The 19685-nt window shown below is 40.7% G+C and overlaps 1 protein-coding gene across 1 annotated transcript; it reads left to right on the plus strand.

Moving 5' to 3' along the window:
* Positions 1–829: 829 nt before the first annotated feature.
* Positions 830–17855, plus strand: LOC146204889 (mitochondrial coenzyme A transporter SLC25A16-like). The gene is made up of 9 exons (XM_084589596.1): positions 830–1038; positions 5712–5804; positions 5888–6021; positions 6645–6708; positions 7263–7384; positions 8323–8389; positions 9441–9603; positions 11109–11177; positions 15984–17855. Exons 1-9 carry the CDS (start codon positions 978–980, stop codon positions 16156–16158), a joined length of 948 nt encoding a protein of 315 aa, XP_084445722.1. The 5' UTR covers positions 830–977; the 3' UTR covers positions 16159–17855.
* Positions 17856–19685: the final 1830 nt, after the last annotated feature.

Below are 19685 nucleotides of genomic sequence, written 5' to 3' on the forward strand. Positions count from 1 at the left end.
GAACCAACGTTGAGTAGAACTGCTTGCTTCGGCCATGCCTCAGCTGAACGTGCTGCATGTTCGTAAAATTAAAATGTAAACCGATTTATAGGGAAGGAAAGTCGCAGTATCTGTCGCACATCCTCGGGGACACCTGAAACGCGCTGTAAAGGAAGGCAGTTTGTTGCCCTCACAAGGAAGTGAGGTGAGAATGGTAGAATCCCGTTGCGTTTTTTTTTTTTTTTTTTTTTCTTTCCTTTTGACTCCGCTCGCGATATCACGGAGGCGATTGTACGTATACTAGTCGCTACAATGCTGTGCAAAAGTGGAGAGGCCACGCAATCCGCTGCGATTGCTGATTTTCTGTATACAAATGCGCGCCTTCAAACATACTCGGGCAAGCATATCATGGGGGTTACCATATGATACCATATGCAAATCGTGGAAACATCCGCTGCGCCGTCAGGAAACGCTGGCGTGCAGTTTTGTCAAATCGCGTGGTGTCTCCACATTTGCGTAGCACTGTACGTGTTTTGTGCATGGTAGCTTTGAGGTACAAAGTTTCTAAATTTAAAAACTCTACTTGTGGTCATGTATGTTTGCGGCATGTTTGCGATACTCAGAACTCCCATACGCATTTATTTTGCCGGTCGAAGCCCGAAACCAAAACTGCCAAAACCGTCAAAACCTCTCAAAGATGTCTCAAAGCAAGTATGGCACAAATTTACTTTCATTTAACATTAAAATATCAACTTTTTTACACTTTTTGTTTTTAGCTCAGTACGTTGTGTCCATTCATAAAAATTACGTTTGAACACAAAAAAAAATTGTTATAGGTGGCGCACGAACAGCTGGAGGAAGTAGCAGACGCACCGAGTGGCCTGGCTGGCTGGCCTACAGCACTTAACAGCCTCTCTCATTCGGTCAGAGATGTGTTTTATCCTTCTTTCCTGAGTATTTGCTTTGTGTATCACACCAGGTTCACAACTCAGCCAGAGATGTCGGACAAAACGGAGCTGCGTTCCCCAGACTTTTTGCTAAAGTCCTTCTTTGCTGGCGGTGAGTAGCAGATTGTTTCGTAGAGTACAGTGCACCCAGCGCGCGTACTCGCTGGATCTTTCATGGCAACTGACGGCGGCCTTTGGCGTCAAGTTCACGGCCTAAAAAGAAACATTGACCCCGTTCGGTCAGCCGAAATTCCTGCCGGCGTTCAGTGGGCCGGGCAGGTAGAATGCAAGAATGCGTGCCGGTGCCTCTTGGGGGAAATGCAGACGACCTCACTAGTTCGATTGCTAGCTGCACTGCCGTGCGTTCGATGCGTGAAGTTGCACGAAGTAGTCGTGAAGCGTTTCACCTTCATTTGTCGGCAGACTGTCATGCCTCTGTTATGTTTTCGGCGATGCTACTGAAATCGAAATGATGCACAAACATGTGCCCATTGTACCGTGTGTGCGTGCTCTCAGCATCAAGTATACGTGCTTATCACACACACATTTTCCCGTCTGACACGAATAAATAGAACATGTCGTTGACCTCCCGAATTTCCGCGCAGTTTCGATATATTGGTCATGTAGGGGTACTGCCTCGTAGCTCTTTTCGCCTTATAGTTCGCATTTTTTTTTTTTTTTTTTTTTTTTTTAACACCGTGAGGATGCGGTTATACGTACTGTACTTATACTACAACATTTACGCCCCAATAACTGCCGCGGGGCTTTACTATTGCAGACTACGCGGAATGTTTCCTAATTTGTCAAGTTCGTCTCCGCGACGTACGGACGACGTACGCTTATAAATATGTGGCATTAAAGGCCGCGCGTGCTACATTAGTGACGTTTGTGTTGCCATGTGAAACGCATATTGCATGTGCTTGCGAGATGAACATGCGCGTCTGTCATCCGCATCGCTCTTGGGACTGCCTAATGCTCGTGCGGCTGTAACAAATCACCAGACTCGGGGACAGCGCGGATGACACGGTCATCCTCAATTGTGCCAATGTTATTAATCAAAGCGGGCTGGTCAGTCTCGATCGATTGTGTACCTCTGTCGGCATTCCCAGATGTGATTGATGGTCGTGACTCTTTTCATTAAGATTGAAAGACGTTATCAAAAACTAAAATAAGGTGAAGGTTAGAATTCTGCTTGCCTTTTTACCGCGTCTCTCTTCCTTCCTCGAACTTTCTGCACGTGGCAGATAGCGACAGCAGTATGCAGCAGTGGCATATAGGACCTTGCATTTCCCATTTTCCTGGCGATCTGTCCATTACTACAATTCTAGTAATACGCATTGTAGGACTAGTTGATCCATATTCATTGTTCTTTTGGTGCAAAAAGGACGACACAGGAACAGGCAAGAAAGACAGGACTGGGTGCTAATTTGCAACTGATTTATTAATTAACAAGCTAGGTGGGCGACTTGTATAACAAAAAGTGAAAACATGGCCATTTCAGTGGCACGTGCAAGGCAAGAATTAAAATAAGGCAGTGGTGACTCGTTTCGTAAAGGCAATGTCCATGTCAAACCTGAAATGTTAAGCAGCAAGAACATTCAGTACATTGCACAGAGCACTCCTTGCTTCTGGGCTTGTTAGCTCATACTTGAGGAGAATACAGGAACGGAAACCAAGGATGTACACAAAGTAAGAAAGATAAAGCCTTGCAAATAAAACAGATCTCGAGGCTGATCTTACATTATCAGGTATGGCATAATTCAACTATTCAACATATTGGTATGGCATAGTACGCTGTCCGTGTTAGTTTATAATAAGATGCTTTTCATGATATGTAAAAAGACAAGATTAGTCGCCAATGTCTTGTTCGAATTCTTGCCTTTACACGTGCCATTGAAATGATCATGTTCACTTTCTGTTATACAAGTCGCCAGCTAAATTTGCTCCGAATAAATAATTGTAAGTTAGCGCCCTGTCCTGTCTGTTACTGTGCCTTCCTTTTTGCGCTAAAATAACTCTGACTACAATTCTGCTTTACGAATTGCAGATGCCGTTTTACATACCACAGATAAGTTTGCTATGCAATACAGTATGGGTCATGATTCTGTACAAAATTAATCGTTCTGTTTATAACGCATATGTAGCACATGCATGTTTTAAGTAATCAATTATTACTCCGGACGTCTGAAGAGGATGTTTCTTGGTAGTGGAATTGCTTGCTGTAATTCAAGTCATGCGATAGATGTTTTCTGATATGGCAACATTGCGGGTTTTTCAGATCGGTTTTATGCAGCAACTAGAAAGTATATATAGGTTCAGAATTGGTGTTTTTGCTCCAATCTGCTGTGAGCACAATGCAGCAGGAGGATGGTGATAAGTCATAATACAACCATTTTAAATGGCTGTGCACTCAGAGGGAAAATGTATGAAGTTCAAGACTGGCTTGCATACTGGGAGTCTCCAAAAAATCTCCTTTGTGATGAAGTAAGCACACAAAACTTTTTATTAAGGTTAGTTATGGACAGCATTTGTATGTTTTCCCATACTCTACCAAGGCCTTGCCAACCACATAGCTACACGAGTTCTGAAAAAGAGCTGCAGTTGCTTAGTTTTGACATTAAGACGTTTTGGTGGGCTAGTTGGGTAAGTATCATGAAGTGAACAGCATAAACTAGTACACGCACATAATGTCAACAAGCAGACTGTTTCTTCATCTAATGTGTATGTAGTTCGCATTGGTCACTTCATTACCTTTGATAAGTTCTGATAAGTGCTTGCATGCAGATGATATATTTCATCCGAGTTAACAAAGTTAATATGTTCAAGAGCTTGTTCTACAATATCACCACAATCAATGGCACATTATAGCACACTATATTATGCAATAATTAAGGGCTGATGGGTTCTTCTAAAAAAACATGTATTGATGTTCATATTTTGACTATGTAACCCCTTCAGACATGAATTATAGTCCAGTGGAAAAAAAAAAAAATTGTAATTCAGATTTTTGTGAGGTGCATATGGATTGCACTGAATAAATAACATTTCCCAGTGATTAATTAAACAAAATCTGTCTTGTTCTCGTATATCTACATTGTGACAGCACCATATTTCAAAATCTGCTTTTTACTCATTCTTGTCAGGATTCATTATGTAAGCTAATAAACTCATTTTATTGACTGTAAAGTGCTTGTACTTATAAAACAAGCACATGAAAACTGACGCTCACTGAAACCATACCAAAGCCACTGTAAAACAGACATGAGGCCTGTAATTTTAAAAAAGAACAAGTCTGTTCAACACGTAAAGAAAGCCCGCTTAACACATGAAGAAAAAAACAAGGTTGCGCATTAGTAAGCCATCCATTTTTCTACATGAAAGTGAGATCGTGCGTCTTTATTCTACGTAGCAACACGTGTTTTTAGCTTGCCCACTTCTTGTATATTATGTTCAGTCTTTGAATAAACTTTCAGTTGCGAGTCAGCGCTCGTCCTGTGGTTCTCTGCTTTGGTGTTTGTCTCTTGCGCTGTTTTCCATTCAGTATGCTCCACCAATTCACTGGTTTGGCTATAGTATTGAACGAAACAGTGTTCGTTTAGCACGCCCAACTCAATATCTTTCTGCACAAGATTTTTCAGGCTTGAGCGCATTTTGTTGCTTCAACATTTGTGGAAATTGTGCCTTGAGCAGATGATATTTAATTCTTTAAGTCATGTCCGCATGGGAAGACACAGTGCCTGAATCAAATAAGATTCAGCACTAAGGTGCCCGTATCTATGATAGGGCTGTCGACTAGCTTCTTTAGTTAGTCTCAGCTCTTCACTGCCCACTGCTTGTGTACTAGAAGATGTTTGCAAAGGTTCTAGCTAGTGACAGGCAGGAGCTGGGGCCGGCAGTGAGTTGAGAATTTTACTAAAACAGCTAGCTGGGCCCCACATAAAATCAACAGCATGTTTACATCTGCAGTGTCCACCTGCTGCAGTGGCTTGGTACCCTGGGCATTTGGCCTCCAAATTACAAGTTCATTGGTTCAGTTAGGCTGCAGAGTTTAGTAGACGTGAAATGCAGAAACACTTAATTTTATACTGAGTTTTTGGCACACGTCGAAGAGCCCCATGTGTTCAGACTTACTCTAGTGCCCACTACTACAGCACGCCTCATATAGCCTTCAGTTTTTCTTTGGCATAAAGCTCTTGCCCAGTGAACCATTATATTGATCTGCTTCTTATATCCACTGAAATATCCTTAAATGCAATTGTAGTAGCATACGAATTTTTTCATACACAGTGTTCAGCTGTTTGTCATTTACAGTTGAAAATCATCCAAGCCACTCATTCTTTGAAGCTGCTTACAAAGCATACTGAATTCGCTTGCGTTCTTCTCCCAATCTGGGTCACGACAGCTTCCTCGTGGCAATTGTGATCCACAAAAAAAAAGTACTAGAGTTTACTTCGTGCGAGCTATTCATGTGCTGGCTGCAGTGGAGGTGAACAAGTGCTGTTTCACCACCAGCCTTTTTAAAGGTATTGTACTATGTTTTTTTCCGACTCATGAACACCAATTGCTCATGCAGAAAAGTTGCAAGTGACAGCTGTGAATTTGTTGAATGGACAAATTATGCAGTATCCGATTCTGTGGGAGCCTCTGTTTTGTTTGCAAGACTTTATCCCTTTCACTTCATGTATCTTCTTGGTTTATGCTTCTATATTCAGAAGCCCAGCAGCAAGTTGTGCTCTTTGCAATGTATTGAATTTTTTTTACTGCTTATTTCATGCAACATTTCAGGTGTAGCTGGCATGTGTGCAAAAACTACAGTGGCTCCCTTGGATAGAATCAAGATACTCCTTCAGGGCCATCACTGCCACTACAAGCATTATGGTACCTCTTTTTCTTGGTTCAGTCAGCAAAGAAGGAAAGACTGGCTGGTTTACTTTTTTTTTTTTTTTTTTACATAACTCTAGGTGTGTTCTCAGGCTTGAGGGGGATAGTGCAAAAAGAGCAGTTCCTTGGCTTGTACAAGGGCAATGGAGCACAGATGGTCCGTATTTTCCCCTATGCTGCTGTGCAGTTTCTTTCATTTGAAGCCTACAAACGTGTAAGTTACATGTGGATTGTTCTGTATAATTTTCGTGTAACTTTCCTTAACTTTTTGGGAACTTTGACAACCTGGTTGCCTTTTCCTTTAATTGTGTGCATGAAAATCTTTTCTTGCTGCTTTTGTTTTATGGCAAAACTTCTGTGCTCAAGTGCCCAGGTTACCATTTGCCATGATGCTAGGAACTAACATGTTTATACCCTAAGCATAATGCCTTTATCAGCACAAAACCAACACAATTCTTTTTGAAAAAAAAAAAAAAAAAAGCAGCCTTTTTTGATTTCATTGACAGTAACATTAAAAATTTTGAAAATAATGCATGTTAGTGTGTGAAGCAGTAATGTTTTTTCCTTAACTTGAAGAAGCTTTTTCTTTTTTTTAATTCATCATGCTGTTTCCATACTTGAGAGATCCACCAAAAAGCATGTTGTAGCAGAATATATATTGCATTTTTTGTTCTGTATGACTGCAGTACTAAGGATGCATGTATCAGATTGCTCTAGTAGGGAGCAGTAGATGCAGAACCATATAATTAACAATTGTTTGTTGGAGCACTCATCTCCATAAGGCAAACAACTATTACGTTCACATGATCATATGTTAACATTACTTTTTGTTGACAGGTTATACGTAACACCTTTGGAAATACTTCACATGCAAGCAAGTTTGTGGCGGGTTCATGTGCAGGTATGTTTTCTGTTAATAAAATTAATAAGCATGGAATATAGTTTTAATCGTGTTGCTCTCATTCTTTTGTACCATTTATTATATTTGCTTGAGGCATTCAGTGATGTCTGCTGAAAAATAAGGGTGCCAGGTAAAATGCTGCCTGCTGTGTTCCTGATGGAGTATGTAATGAAACTAGCGAGGTTATTGTGTAAGCTGCGGGGCTCATTAATTTCCACAGCAGGGTGCTTCATCATTGCACAAGGATGAATGCAATCTGACATTTGTGCAAGAGCTTGTCTTGTTAGCTTGTCAGAAGGCAATGGGCACAGTGCCAGCACAAGCGCCAATTCAAACACACCAACTGCTAGAAGTTATTTGTCATTATATTAATGCCTGTTACCAACCTTTCTGGGGAAAACTTTTTTTTTCTCCTGAAGGCCAGTTAGACATGTTTACATGTACCCTTTTTTAGTATATGAGGCACTGTGCCAAAACCGCAGGTTCCCAGCCGTAGTTTTGTGCTTGGTTGTAGTTTACACTTGTATTTCAGGCACTGTTAATTTCGTATGCAGGAGTGACGGCTGCAGTGACTACTTACCCTTTGGACATGGTCAGGGCAAGGCTGGCATTTCAGGTCAATGGCCACCATATCTACACTGGGATTGTTCATGTGGTGACCTCCATTGTTAAAACGGTAGGGCATTATTCTAGTTTTTATCCTTTCCTTGTGCCATTTTTCACTGCAGAGGTAAAACTTGGTTGTTCTGAGACTAACTTCTTACACATAGTATGTATTAAAGATTAGTCACAGTCCTTTGTCTTTGGTTCTGAAAATAATGTAGCTTCTTTTTCATGTGCTGTGCAGTAATGTGCCTTCAGTTATTTGTTTCTTAAAAAAAAAAAAAAAATCACTTTCCAGTTCTTGGTCGTTAGGGGTCAAGAATTGGAAAGTGATCTTTCTTTTTTTTTTCAAAGCTGAACCATAACAATTAGACTCTCACTCTGGTACTTCCTTTTTGCTGCCATTTGTTGCAACACTGAAGGAATTTATGTAGTTCTTTATGTGCTTAGTATGTACACGTGTTTCAACATTATTTTTGTGTGCAGACTTGTGGACAAATCATTTTTTAAACATTTATACTGCCAGAAACCTTACTAATGATGTTATAAGAAGAACTGGAGATCTATGCAGGTGATCTGGCAGGAAAAAAAGAAACTATGCAAATTACTGTTCGTGAAAATACTGGTGCTGTATTGTTACTTCGAACTAATAGTGATAGTTATATTACTGACATAGACTACATGGAAGCAGTATTATGCCAGAACTAAGCCTAGAGTTCTGCCTGTATTTGAAAAACCTTGCAACGTCTTTGTCTAGAAAAAATTAATGAGAATGTCTCACACTGAAGGTTCATGCATTTAGGAGTTGTAAATTACAATTTTAACGTGTTTCTGCAGATAAATTGACACAGCAGGCGCAGAATAGAGTTAATCGGAGGGGTACGGGTACAGTATTGGTTCTGCAGTGGGCATAGCGAGACTGATGACCTTTAAAGGGAAATAAATGGTCAGCCAAGTAACCCTGCATGATACATGGTCTAAGCTTGTACAACATGCAAACAACTTTTGCAGGAAGGTGGCATCCGAGGCCTGTACAAGGGCCTTTCTCCAACTGTCCTTGGAATGGTGCCTTATGCAGGCAAGTATGCTACTAACTGCAATTTTTGTCCTATACCCATTACTCAAGGCAAGATGGACAAATATGTTGTGTCTGCTTTGCAGCATTCTATTACGAAGCTCATTGCCAATTTACTAGTATATGCCACAAAAGACTGTTAACAATGATTTAAGCAAACACACCCAGCGGGAAGACTAACAGAAGACTTATTACCGACTTGAACACACAGTAGGACTAGAAACTCTATAGTGTTAATGCCATTTATATTTTGAAAAGTAGAGTGGACACAAATTATGTGGGCGTAATCTATACTGATTAAATTCACCCATTTGATACCGAGAAGTAGTCCTTTTTTTCATGGAGTTGAAGCAGTATAGCTCATGATGAACTCTGCTTATATTGACTTCTTGCAGGGAGCTAAGAAAATGACCCAGGCTCATCACTTTGTTCATTATAGTTCTTGACATTATACTGCAGCAAAAATATTCATTGCTGCGGCTTTTTGGTTGAATTCTTTTTTTTTTACTACTGTAACTTTGCACAACAAATTGCTACCTGTGTGCTGAAAGTGAGCAGGAGTGCATAGAAGCTTCCTTGTTGGAAAAATTCAGTGCAGGACTATTTCACAAACCAGAAGTGACAGTTTTCTAAAGCTGGCAAGAAGACCAGATAGAGCAGCACATCAGGGAACTGCTCACAAGTAGTCTGTAATGGACATATGTGGTTGACCGCCCGGTATACCCCATTTTCTCAAACTCCATGGATAAAAGACGCAGGTGATGTTGACATCGCAAAGTGGTTTGAATATTTTTTTTCGATGATATGAGCATCAATATTGCCTGTAATGTTTTATATTGTGTGGGGAAGCGTCAGTGAAAAGTTGACATGTTTAACAAAGGAGCCTCACAATCTGGAAGTAAAAAAGAAAGTTTCAGTAATAATCATGTAATTTCTGCCCTTCTTTGCATTAGGGGAAGAGTCTCAGCTGGAATCTGCTTACATTCAGCCTGAGATGCTCCAAATTTTTTAGGTGCATTGACTGTCTCATAGATGCCTTCTGATACTCATACAGGGCTGTCCTTCTACGTTTTTGAGCGCCTGAAAGCTTTCTGCCTGGAGGTATTCCCCAATTCTTGTGGTCGTCCCTACCCTGGAAACACTGGTGGAATTGTGCTTGTGATTCCTGCCAAGCTTCTATGCGGGGGCTTTGCTGGTGCTATTGCACAGACTTTCTCGTGAGTTTTCTGCTAAATACTTTTTTCTGTGTCAAAAGAATTTTATCCTTTACATTGCCTTTTCAAATTTTTTTTTTTAAATTCTTTGTGCACATAGTTTGAAAAGTACTTCTCACAGGATACTTTTACATCTTTTCTTGACTCCTGTTTGGAGAATTGGAGGAAAAGGTGTTTTGTATTTTGCCATTTTTGTTATTTTTTTTCTTGCTTCTCCTTGCTGTTCATGCATTGTATACTTTGAACTGATCAAATTATTCTGCCTTATAATCTGAACCTACACATTGTATTTGCCTTGCATTTCATGTTTTTGTATTGATTTATTTTTGTAATAATATTGTTTCTGCCCTACTTTCTCAGTGGCCTTTAGTGCCTGTAAGGTAGTATGAATAAATTAATATGTGCAATAAAATTTGTGATGGTAGAAAGCACTTTGCGATAAATCATAGGAATGATACGACACAGAATGATAAAGGTACACATCCTTCATCTTGGAAGGGTAGAAAATGGCAAAAGAAATATCGGTGAGAGGATAGTGACACACATACCCTCTCATCCCTATTTCCTTGCTTTGTTTTCTGGCCTTCCTAGATATGACCACCAGCCCAATAACAAGCTTTATTACTACCCTTCAGCTTGCCTAACATGGATTACATTGATCAGGCACACCTGTCTGTGCAAGTTTTTATCTGTTTAGTTGAATATTCAAGTTCTCATCACTGCACGGTATCATGGGTAGCTTTTTTTCATTGCTCTATAATTTCAGTTTAGCTTGTCCACAACTGTGCATGCATCGCCGATGATCAGTGCCACAGCTGCCCAGCTGCAGGAATTGTTTGAATAATTTCTTTCTCTTTTAAGTTCAACACTATCAATTTTCAAATTGTATGTGCACAAACTGATTTAACAGGTGAGAACTGCATGAGACAGACGTATCAGTCAGAAATGTGGTTTACCTGGTATGGGTTGTCTGTTGGCATTCTACTGAAAACAGAAATTTGGAATGAATCAACAACCTGCTGTGTGCAGAATGGCAGGTCTTGATGTGCATTATAACTTACTACTTCTTAAATTCAGTTAATAAGTGCCACAAAGGTATTCTAGGTTTTTTATAATTCTGCAGTTTTGACATGTACTCTTACATTTAACATACTGTTATTACTGAACACACAATACAGTTTGAACAAGCAGCTCCGCCGTGCTGGTACGATGGTTAGGGTGCTCGACTACTGTGGCCAAGGATGTGGGATCAAATCCCGGCCGCGCAGCTGCTTTTCAATGGAGGCAAAAAGCCAGGCGCCCGTGTACTGTGTGATGTCAGTGCACGTTAAAGAACCCAGGTGGTCGAAATTTTCAGAGTCCGGTGTCTCTCATAGCCTGAGTCACCTTGGGATGTTAAACCCCATAAGCCAAACCAGTTTGGACTAGCAACCTTTTTATTGTACTAGTGTCTGGCCTCTCAGTGCGTATTTCAATTAAATATTTGCATGCTTTTCTTTTATTTACAGTTACCCTCTGGATGTTGCCCGCCGACAAATGCAACTCAGTATGATGCATCCAGAAATGAACAAGTACAGGTGAACTGATTATCAAATCATTCATTAGAGCTGCACTTTAGTAGCTTGCTATGTTCTTCGTTATATAAGGACTGTTATTTGTTTTTGGAACATTTGTAATGACTGCTGTTATGTTAAACTGGCCCCCCAGTCACTCATCCAGCTGTGGGATGCCTAGTTACTTAAGCACAGGATGAACCGAGAGCTGAAAAAACCAAAAAGAACCCTGCCTTCTCTATTTGATTTGTGTGTTTGTTAACAAAAGAAATGAAAGGTTTTGATCACAGTAGCAGTTTTATTCGCTGCACTCCCCCTTAACCGAGGTATAACGTCTGACAACAAATACTATACTGTCAGTTATCTATGAACGTTGGCCTTGGCTTTGAACATACCAAGCCTAATGGCACGATCCAATTCTGGCACATAGTTTACGACCACCATATTCAACACTTTGATTCCGTTTAGTCATTTTGTATGCTTGTATATTATACATTATATATATTATGTAAACTTGTATGTATGTATATTCGGCACACTTGGAGCGTAAATTTCGTTCTGGAATAAAATTGTGAAATGAAAGACCAAAGCTTTCGATATAGATCGTTAAATAAATTTACCAATCCTAGGATAAGCATGGTGTCCATCTTAAATTGGGTCTAATCATCGGCATTCTGCTGTAATAATACATCTGTAATGTTCAGTATGCTCTGGAAGTTAACAGGATTCTTGGGGATATTTCTCGTAGTATATTATCATATCTAGCATTGATTTTAGACTCAATTACCTCTGCGATGCTTTTCACCAAGACAAGTTTCTATTTTGGGCATATTTATATTTTGCTTTTACTGTAATTTGATGTCTGCAAAATTATGTGGGCCATTCCATGCCAAGTGACCTAGACTTTGTGCTCCTTCATGGCCGTGTAATTGAATTTGTTGTTATAGAGAACTCAAACTTGGTTGCACAAGGGCAACACCGCATTTCTTGCGTGGTGAAAAACCGTGGAATGTCTCGGCACCGTCAGAGCAGACGTTTGGTTAGCTTCATGTGCACATGCACCGAACAAGTTGCCCAAGGCGGTGTTTTCGTGATGACAGAAGCGGTCCTGCTGAAGCAAAACAAAGGTACAAAATACTGTTGTTTGGTGGGCTACCACTACAGTACACAAAATAGTAAATGATGAGGATTCCTATGTTGTCCTCTCAGACCAAATGGTCTCGTTTCGAAGCATCTTGTATTCTTTGTGGGAACAGAAAGAGCTAAGTTTCCTCTTCTGTGTAAGCTAGGAAGTGTCGCCAATTGACCAAGATGGCTTGGAGAAGATGTTGAAAAAGTAAAATGATTGAATACCACGCCTAGAAAATGGAGGGGACCGACAATGGCCTGCACCTTAGTCCTCAGGTGCGACTGATTTTGGGAGATTCAATACGCTCTCTCATTGCTTTGTTAGTGCTCTAAAACCGACTGAAACGACAGGAATTGGGCATGCTGCATTTCCGACTCGCAAGTATGAGTATGCCCTAGGGGTACCCTTACCCTCCTTCGTTTCCACGATTGTGAAAGCGTAGAGAAACAAGGTTTTTGACTGAAAACAAGCCGTGCTTAGGGCTGACGCAAGATTTCTGTAAGTTGGTCAATTAAAAATGTGCCACAAGCACGATATAGTAGCACACCTGTGGATGCCCCATTCGCACCGAAGGTTTTATAAGTATAAAACTAATAATCTCATAGAAATGAAGCACAAGCATTGCATAAGAATTAAAAATAATGAGAGCGACAGTACGCCTGGTTCTGCTGAGCTTAAATTTCATCTGCCTTATGAATCGGCTCGCGGATTATATCCCAGCGTGCGGAGCACGCATGTCACAAACATTACTAGGCGTTTCTGTCCGCTAGCATTCTTGGCCGTGTAGAAGCACTTCTTTTGCTCCGTATACTTATTCTTTAACTGCAGACAGTTGGACTTTAGTGAGGTCGTAATAAAATAACCTAAACAGTATATATGTTGCATGCTGCAACAGACAACTGTCATCGAGTGTATCACTTTATTTCACAGTGCTGATAGTACTTTTGCATATTTTAAATACCATATTTTCCGGTTTATAAGACAACCTTCATATAAGATGCACCCCTCATATATAGAGGCTTTTAACAAAAAAATTGGTGTATAAGATGCACCTCAATTTATTCAGATTAAGGCAATAGGACTTGACTAGCTATGCTTACTCGACCATCGCGTGTTATGCGCCTGAAAGAAAATTTGTTACGTGCGCGTGCGGATGATTGAAAAAAAAAGGAGCAACACTTATGTGGAAAAAAAAAACTCTCGCTCAGTGAGAGCAGAAACAGTTTATTATTACTCAAAGCCTTAAAAGGCTTCATCTTGATTCGCCGTCGATTTCTTGCCACAGCGCTCAGGCGTCCTCCTTGCGCTCATAATCACCGCACTGATCGTCGCTGCGCGCAGGCGCTCTGATGCACGCGCCAAAACACATGCAGGAAGGAGAAAATACACATGCAATAGCCACCAAACAATGTTATAAATCGTAACTGAAAAAGAGAGTCAGCTCGATGTGGCTTCTCTTGGCAGCGTGGAAAGGGCGAGGAGCATGGACGTCGGCACCTTTTGGCATTCTGCCAGTAAGACGGCTGTACAATTCAAGAACACTATAACGACATGTAAACATTGTAATCGCAGGCGTCGCTACCGTTACCGTTTCACGATAAAGTTCAGCTATGAACATTGCGCAAAACAAAAACAAAAAAGCGCACAAAGACTCATTGTTGTGTAGGGCGCACTAAGGAAAATTTTGCAAAAAAAAACCGACATCTTATACACTGGAAAATATGATATATTAAATGTGATAATATAACTACATGTGGGCTTATAGTGAGGTGCACATCGTACACGGTGTGATGCACTTGAACATATTTCACAGACAAATGTAACTCATCATCAGTCATCTGCTCTAGTGAGTTGAGATAGATGATCAGTAAGTTCCTCCTGTTTAATTAAGTTTGTTTCGTGGAAATACATAGCAATCTGGCCATTCTTGAAGGAGCAGTGTAGGCAATGGATCACGACACACCAGCGCAAGCATGCACACATGCAAAAGAAAGCGCGTTGTTACACCCGTCAAAAGCAGCGAGCACAGTGGCTTGGATCCCAGCTTGTGCTTTGCTGCCACAGATGGTGCTATACATCAGGAGCCAAGGCGCTGCTCAGTGATACTTTGGGAGTCTATACTGTTTTGCTATCAGTGCTTACCACAGTGGCACAACAGATTTCCAGAAATCTGTTGTGATCAAGCACAAAGTCTGAGTCATTTTCCATGGAGTGTGGGGATTATTGGAGATATAAATTTAGCCAGCGACTCCTGGGATAGCAGATTCGTCCTCACCTGGATGCTTGCCTGCCGCCACCTGTATGTTTTTCGTCACGTTCGCAGGAAGGGGCAGAGCTCTGTTCTGGTGATTTTTTTTGGGCAAGAGCTTTACCTTATAACGAGCAGAGTTCAGTTTCTTCCTCAGGTAACAAGGGCAAATTTGTGGCTTTTGGGAATGGCAATGGTCACTTTGCCAGTACACTGTCGAAACTGTTCTCGTGTGTGTTTAGGCAACTAGTGCTTTCCATGTGATGTCTTGGCTTATTTATTTGCTGTGTGAAATTAATTCTAGGAATGCAGTATTTGATTATTCAAATTTTAATAAGGCTGATTCAGGAGCATAAATTAGAGGAAAGGTTTGGTTTCATCTAAAAGTGAGGGACCACAGGTATGGTGGACTAAATGCCTATCAGGCACTCAGTCGCATCATGACTGGCACATTCTAGGAGCAGGAGACTTCAGGAGCACTAAAATCTACGAGCTTCTCGATTGCATCTTGCACTTCAAGAAATGCTAGAGCTGTTCTTAATTTCTGTACGCTTCCGTAAAAAGATTCAATGTATCTCAATAAACTATTTTGTAAAGTAGTGAGTTTACTATATTTCTATTACATAGTGGTCTCTCAAACAGTGATAGCAGCCGGAATCTGCCTTTTTCACAAGGGCCGCTCTGCGCATGCATGCCCCTCCCCTGGTTGAAAACGAACCATCAGCCCCAGCTGCGCATGCGCAGTTCTTGGCCTCCACGATCAGGGCAGCCGGAGCTGACCTCGGGGGGCCATGTGCAGTTTGTATTCATGACAGGCGTATGCGACAGATGGTGGTAGCTGTGAAGTACACACATTGCCATTTCGCAGGCAGCTGCGTCTCCCAAGGACGCTTTCAACCAGTAGCAGACGACTTAGGAACCACTCCCCAGGGGGCGCCACATCTTGTGAAAAAGGCGGATTGCAGAAATGAGCTTAGGAAGTATTGTGAACAAATATAAGCTGTGGCAACACTGGAATATCGTCCAAATTTTTCAAACAAATTAGTGTGACTTTAGGTATGAAACTGCCTACCAGGAATATCCAATCTCCAGTTCAACATAATGTATGTTGTGCGCTTACCGAGAAAATTAGTTATCACAAAATTTCATGTCTCATCAGAATTTTTTATTCCATGTGTCCCAGTACGTCACACTCTCGGCACACTTCTCTGCCCACAACTTTTAGTACCAATGAACACATGTCGTCGGCTGTACAGCAGTTGTTCTTCAATTCTGCAACACTGTCATGATGCATTTTAATGTAAATTCAGCTGCTGACACTTATTCCTTCACCATTTGCCAGTATAGTTTGATGAATGAAACATCAGTCTAACATAGTTTCCTTGTTTGGCACATATTGTTAAGTGTCATCACCGTGGCAAGAATAACTAACATAGTGCACCTCTTTCTTCAGCAAGAGCCTGTTCAGCACGTTGACATTGACCTTCCGTGAGCACGGCGTCTCCCGGGGCCTCTACCGCGGCATGAGTGTCAACTACCTACGTGCAATTCCCATGGTGGCCGTGTCCTTCTCCACGTATGAGGTTACTAAACAGCTGCTGGGTCTAGACACTGGTCTCGACTCCTGATCATGCCACTTGTCTGTTTGAGAGTGGCGCATTTCACTGTAGCAACCAGTCATAAGCATCAAAGTTTAAGTCAGCATGCCTGTAGCATTGCAGTAATCAATGCCCACTGCAAGAAAAAGCATAGGCCAAGGAGTTCTCCAGTTTGTCTTTTTAGCTAAAGACAATGTGCAAAGAGCTGGAAGTACTGGTACATATTTGCTTGCACTACAGTACATTGCAGGACTGTAAAAAAAAAAAAAAAAAAAAATCTAGACAAGTGCTTGTAAGCATGCAAAAGCTTGACACATTTGCAGTTTCCGGTTTTTCTATGCCATAACGTAGAGCAATTCATGGCTGCATACCTCCTCCTATTCCCATTGTGGGCAGTGCAGACTTTTGGTGCTGCAATTCTATACTCTCAAAGTGGGAGCAAATTTATCTGAGCTCCGAAAACACACTGCACATTATCTCTCTAGCAGATACTCTCCATTTCTGCTCTGGTTTAATGCACTGAACAGAATTTCAAGATAAGGAAACACATTGTAAACTAGGCACTGTGGGAAACGTCAATTTTAATTTAATTTAAAGAGAATTTTTAGGCCAGCACAGTACAAGTCGCCTTTTTGCCAATGACAGGCAGAATATTTACACTAGAAAAAAATAATCTTTGTACTCGCTCCAACGCTACCTGACAGTGGCTAAATATGCAGAAACATTATAACCAGAACTAAGCTACATTGTCTTTTAATTCAGTGCTTCAACTGCAAGAGGCTTGCACTTGTAAATTGTTCTTAGCAGTCCTATTTTTCTTCTTTATGCTGTTGTACCTAAACACTAGCTATAATTTAACTGTGATGTATAAAGTAGCATGCGGCTGGTGTAAAGAAGAGAGAACAGATGCTAATAGCATAGCAAAGTGTGTTAACGTACACATACGCCGGCTTTCTGAACGCCTCGTGTGCTCGCATACTGGCATGTGTGTGTTAAGGCGTGGCCACTGCGTGTGTGCAGTCGGTGTTCCTTAAGCCATTATATGTCTATGCTACCATGTCTCCTCTATGCTAAAGGTATCCAAGTATATGCCAAATGTATGGCCATGTAAACAATGTAATGCATAATACAAACCCCAAAGTTTCCTGTGCATGGCTGCATCCACTAGTAGCTCATGGTGCACAGAATTCATGCATGCAGTTTGTGCACAACCACCAGACTGCATATTCAAGAAGTATGCTATTCAGTTCTAGCATTGTTGGTATTTTAAGCTAGTAAGTACGCAGACAATGTGGACATGGTCAAAAGGTTTTTCCCTCACGCAGAAGCTGTTTGCAACATCTATCGTAGCTGAGCTGTAAAAAAAGATGCAATTTCGGGCTTGGAACCTCAGAACTGGCATAACTTTTTTCACTTGGTGCATGTATCGCAGGCACTGTGATTTTTGGTTACCAGTATGGAATACTCACTGTTACGGAATTGCATGTGCGAGAATAAAGGTACATTATTCTGCTACCTTTCATTACAGAGTGCATGCATTTTCGATGTTTTGAAGCTGTTTACATACCATTTGGAGGAAAGCTTCCAGTAAGGTTCTGTACATGAAAGTGTTTAACAATGCAAAAAGTAACCAAAGCCAGGCTACATGAGCAATGATAGCCTGTGGATGATGTATACAGTTGAACTGTTTTCATACTGTACCGTGTAATAAAGACTCTGAACATGCATGTGTAGTTTGTTCTAGGGTTTATCTTCCAACTAAACTTGCTACTATTTGTAAATTCACTAAATATCTTGGATTTCCAGTTCTGTGAAAGAGCTCAGTGATTATGTGGCAGAATTTACGTATAGAATAAAGCCTAATTTATTTGAAGCTTGTCACACTACGTAACATACTTGAAAGTGGATTTTCTAATTAACAAAAATCGAAGTGAAATGAAAAAGGGAAGGGCAAAATGTTCCACCTCTTGCAGCAAATTATAGCTTCTACCACAGCAGTCGACAAAGCTGTGGTCACAACAGAGAACTCTATTCAACCTGTTGTGGTCACCGCGTCATTGCCAGTTTTCCAAAACTCTGCCACCCCAGTCTCGATGATTGCAGACCATGGTTGTGCAACCTCTCATGATTGTGCATGGTTGCATAAATAACTGTGTCACTGGTGCTGCCACTATATTCACGGTAATGTACACGGTGCTCAGTTTGATGTAGTGTAGCAATGATGACTGCCGAAAAGAACAGGCGATTTTGAGGGGTCTTCGGAAAAAACAATTTTATTTATAAATGCAATACTTGAACAACTCTGATGCAACATATACCAACTTGCAGCTATTTCATACATGTGAATATTATTTACTTTAAGCTTTATATATATAATTCAAAAAAAAATCTTTTGTTGCAAGCTTATGGCTAAAAGAATTTAAAAAAGATTTAAAAGCATGGATTTAAAAACACGAAACTGTAAAAGAATTTTGAACTATATAAAATGTGGTACAACGCCTTTTTCGAAAATATGGCTTTCATATTTTCAGTTTCTTGTTTTGCTGTTAATTTTTTCCAGTAGACTCTGAAAGGTGTTGGGAAAAAAAATTGCTTTAATTGCATATTTATAGGCTTCTGCTATAGCCTATACTGAAATGCACCTGTTTAGACAGTTGATCAAACACATAAAATTTGTTTTGATTTTTATGCACGGCACGAAGTAAAAAATATCACTGCAAGCTTGCTTAAGGTTTAGTGTTTTCAAACTTTTTGTGGTTTTTGTTCTTCATGGTTACCATGTTTTGTAGAGAGGGGCAGAGTACAATCTAGTTTGCCGTCAAAATTGAAAATTTCCCCTAGGAGCTGTTCTCTGAAACCTAGGTGCCCAAACCGCACTCTATATTGCTGAAAAAACTTTGCACGTGCTGAATTTCTGGACGAACACCTCACCTGAGCGTTCTTCATTGCTGAGACCCTAACATAGGTTGCAGACACTCTAAAGAATGGAATTAAAGCAGTGAGTATACAGAGTGAGAATACACAACTGCTCGAAAGCCAGGTGAAGTTGAAGGTATGCTTTTTTTGGACCCCTAGTTGAAGTTTCAGGTGGATATTTGCCTTAGCCATTATCCAAGCTGAAGTTGGAGTTTGTTAAGTCGTCTTCAGACTCTTTGCTACTAATGTCGTCAAACAAAATTCACAGAAGCAGCGATTCACATGAATGGTGCAGAATTCGTTCACATCTTCACACAAGCTCAATGTCATTTTTGTTGGCACTTGAGAACACCTCGCTGTGAATAGATACTTGATCACCACCAACCAAAAAAAAAAGGAAAAGAAAGGGAACCAAATCGAAACCGAAACTACAGTTGTCATACTATCTGCCTAGATCAGACTACAAGTTCAAACACACGAAAGTTTACACAGCAGCACGTTGAAAACCATCGTTCATATAAACGGTGGTCTATTGTGTGGTCCCGAAGAAATTAATACATACTCTTGCACCTATTACAAGGGGCATAATGCTGCACTTCCAGTCAAACTCGTTTTCCCATTTTTGTACGAAACTCTGCCAT

Source organism: Amblyomma maculatum, chromosome 1 (genome assembly GCF_055883805.1).
Source record: "Amblyomma maculatum isolate TAMU_Amacu chromosome 1, ASM5588380v1, whole genome shotgun sequence".
Lineage (NCBI taxonomy): Eukaryota > Metazoa > Arthropoda > Arachnida > Ixodida > Ixodidae > Amblyomma > Amblyomma maculatum.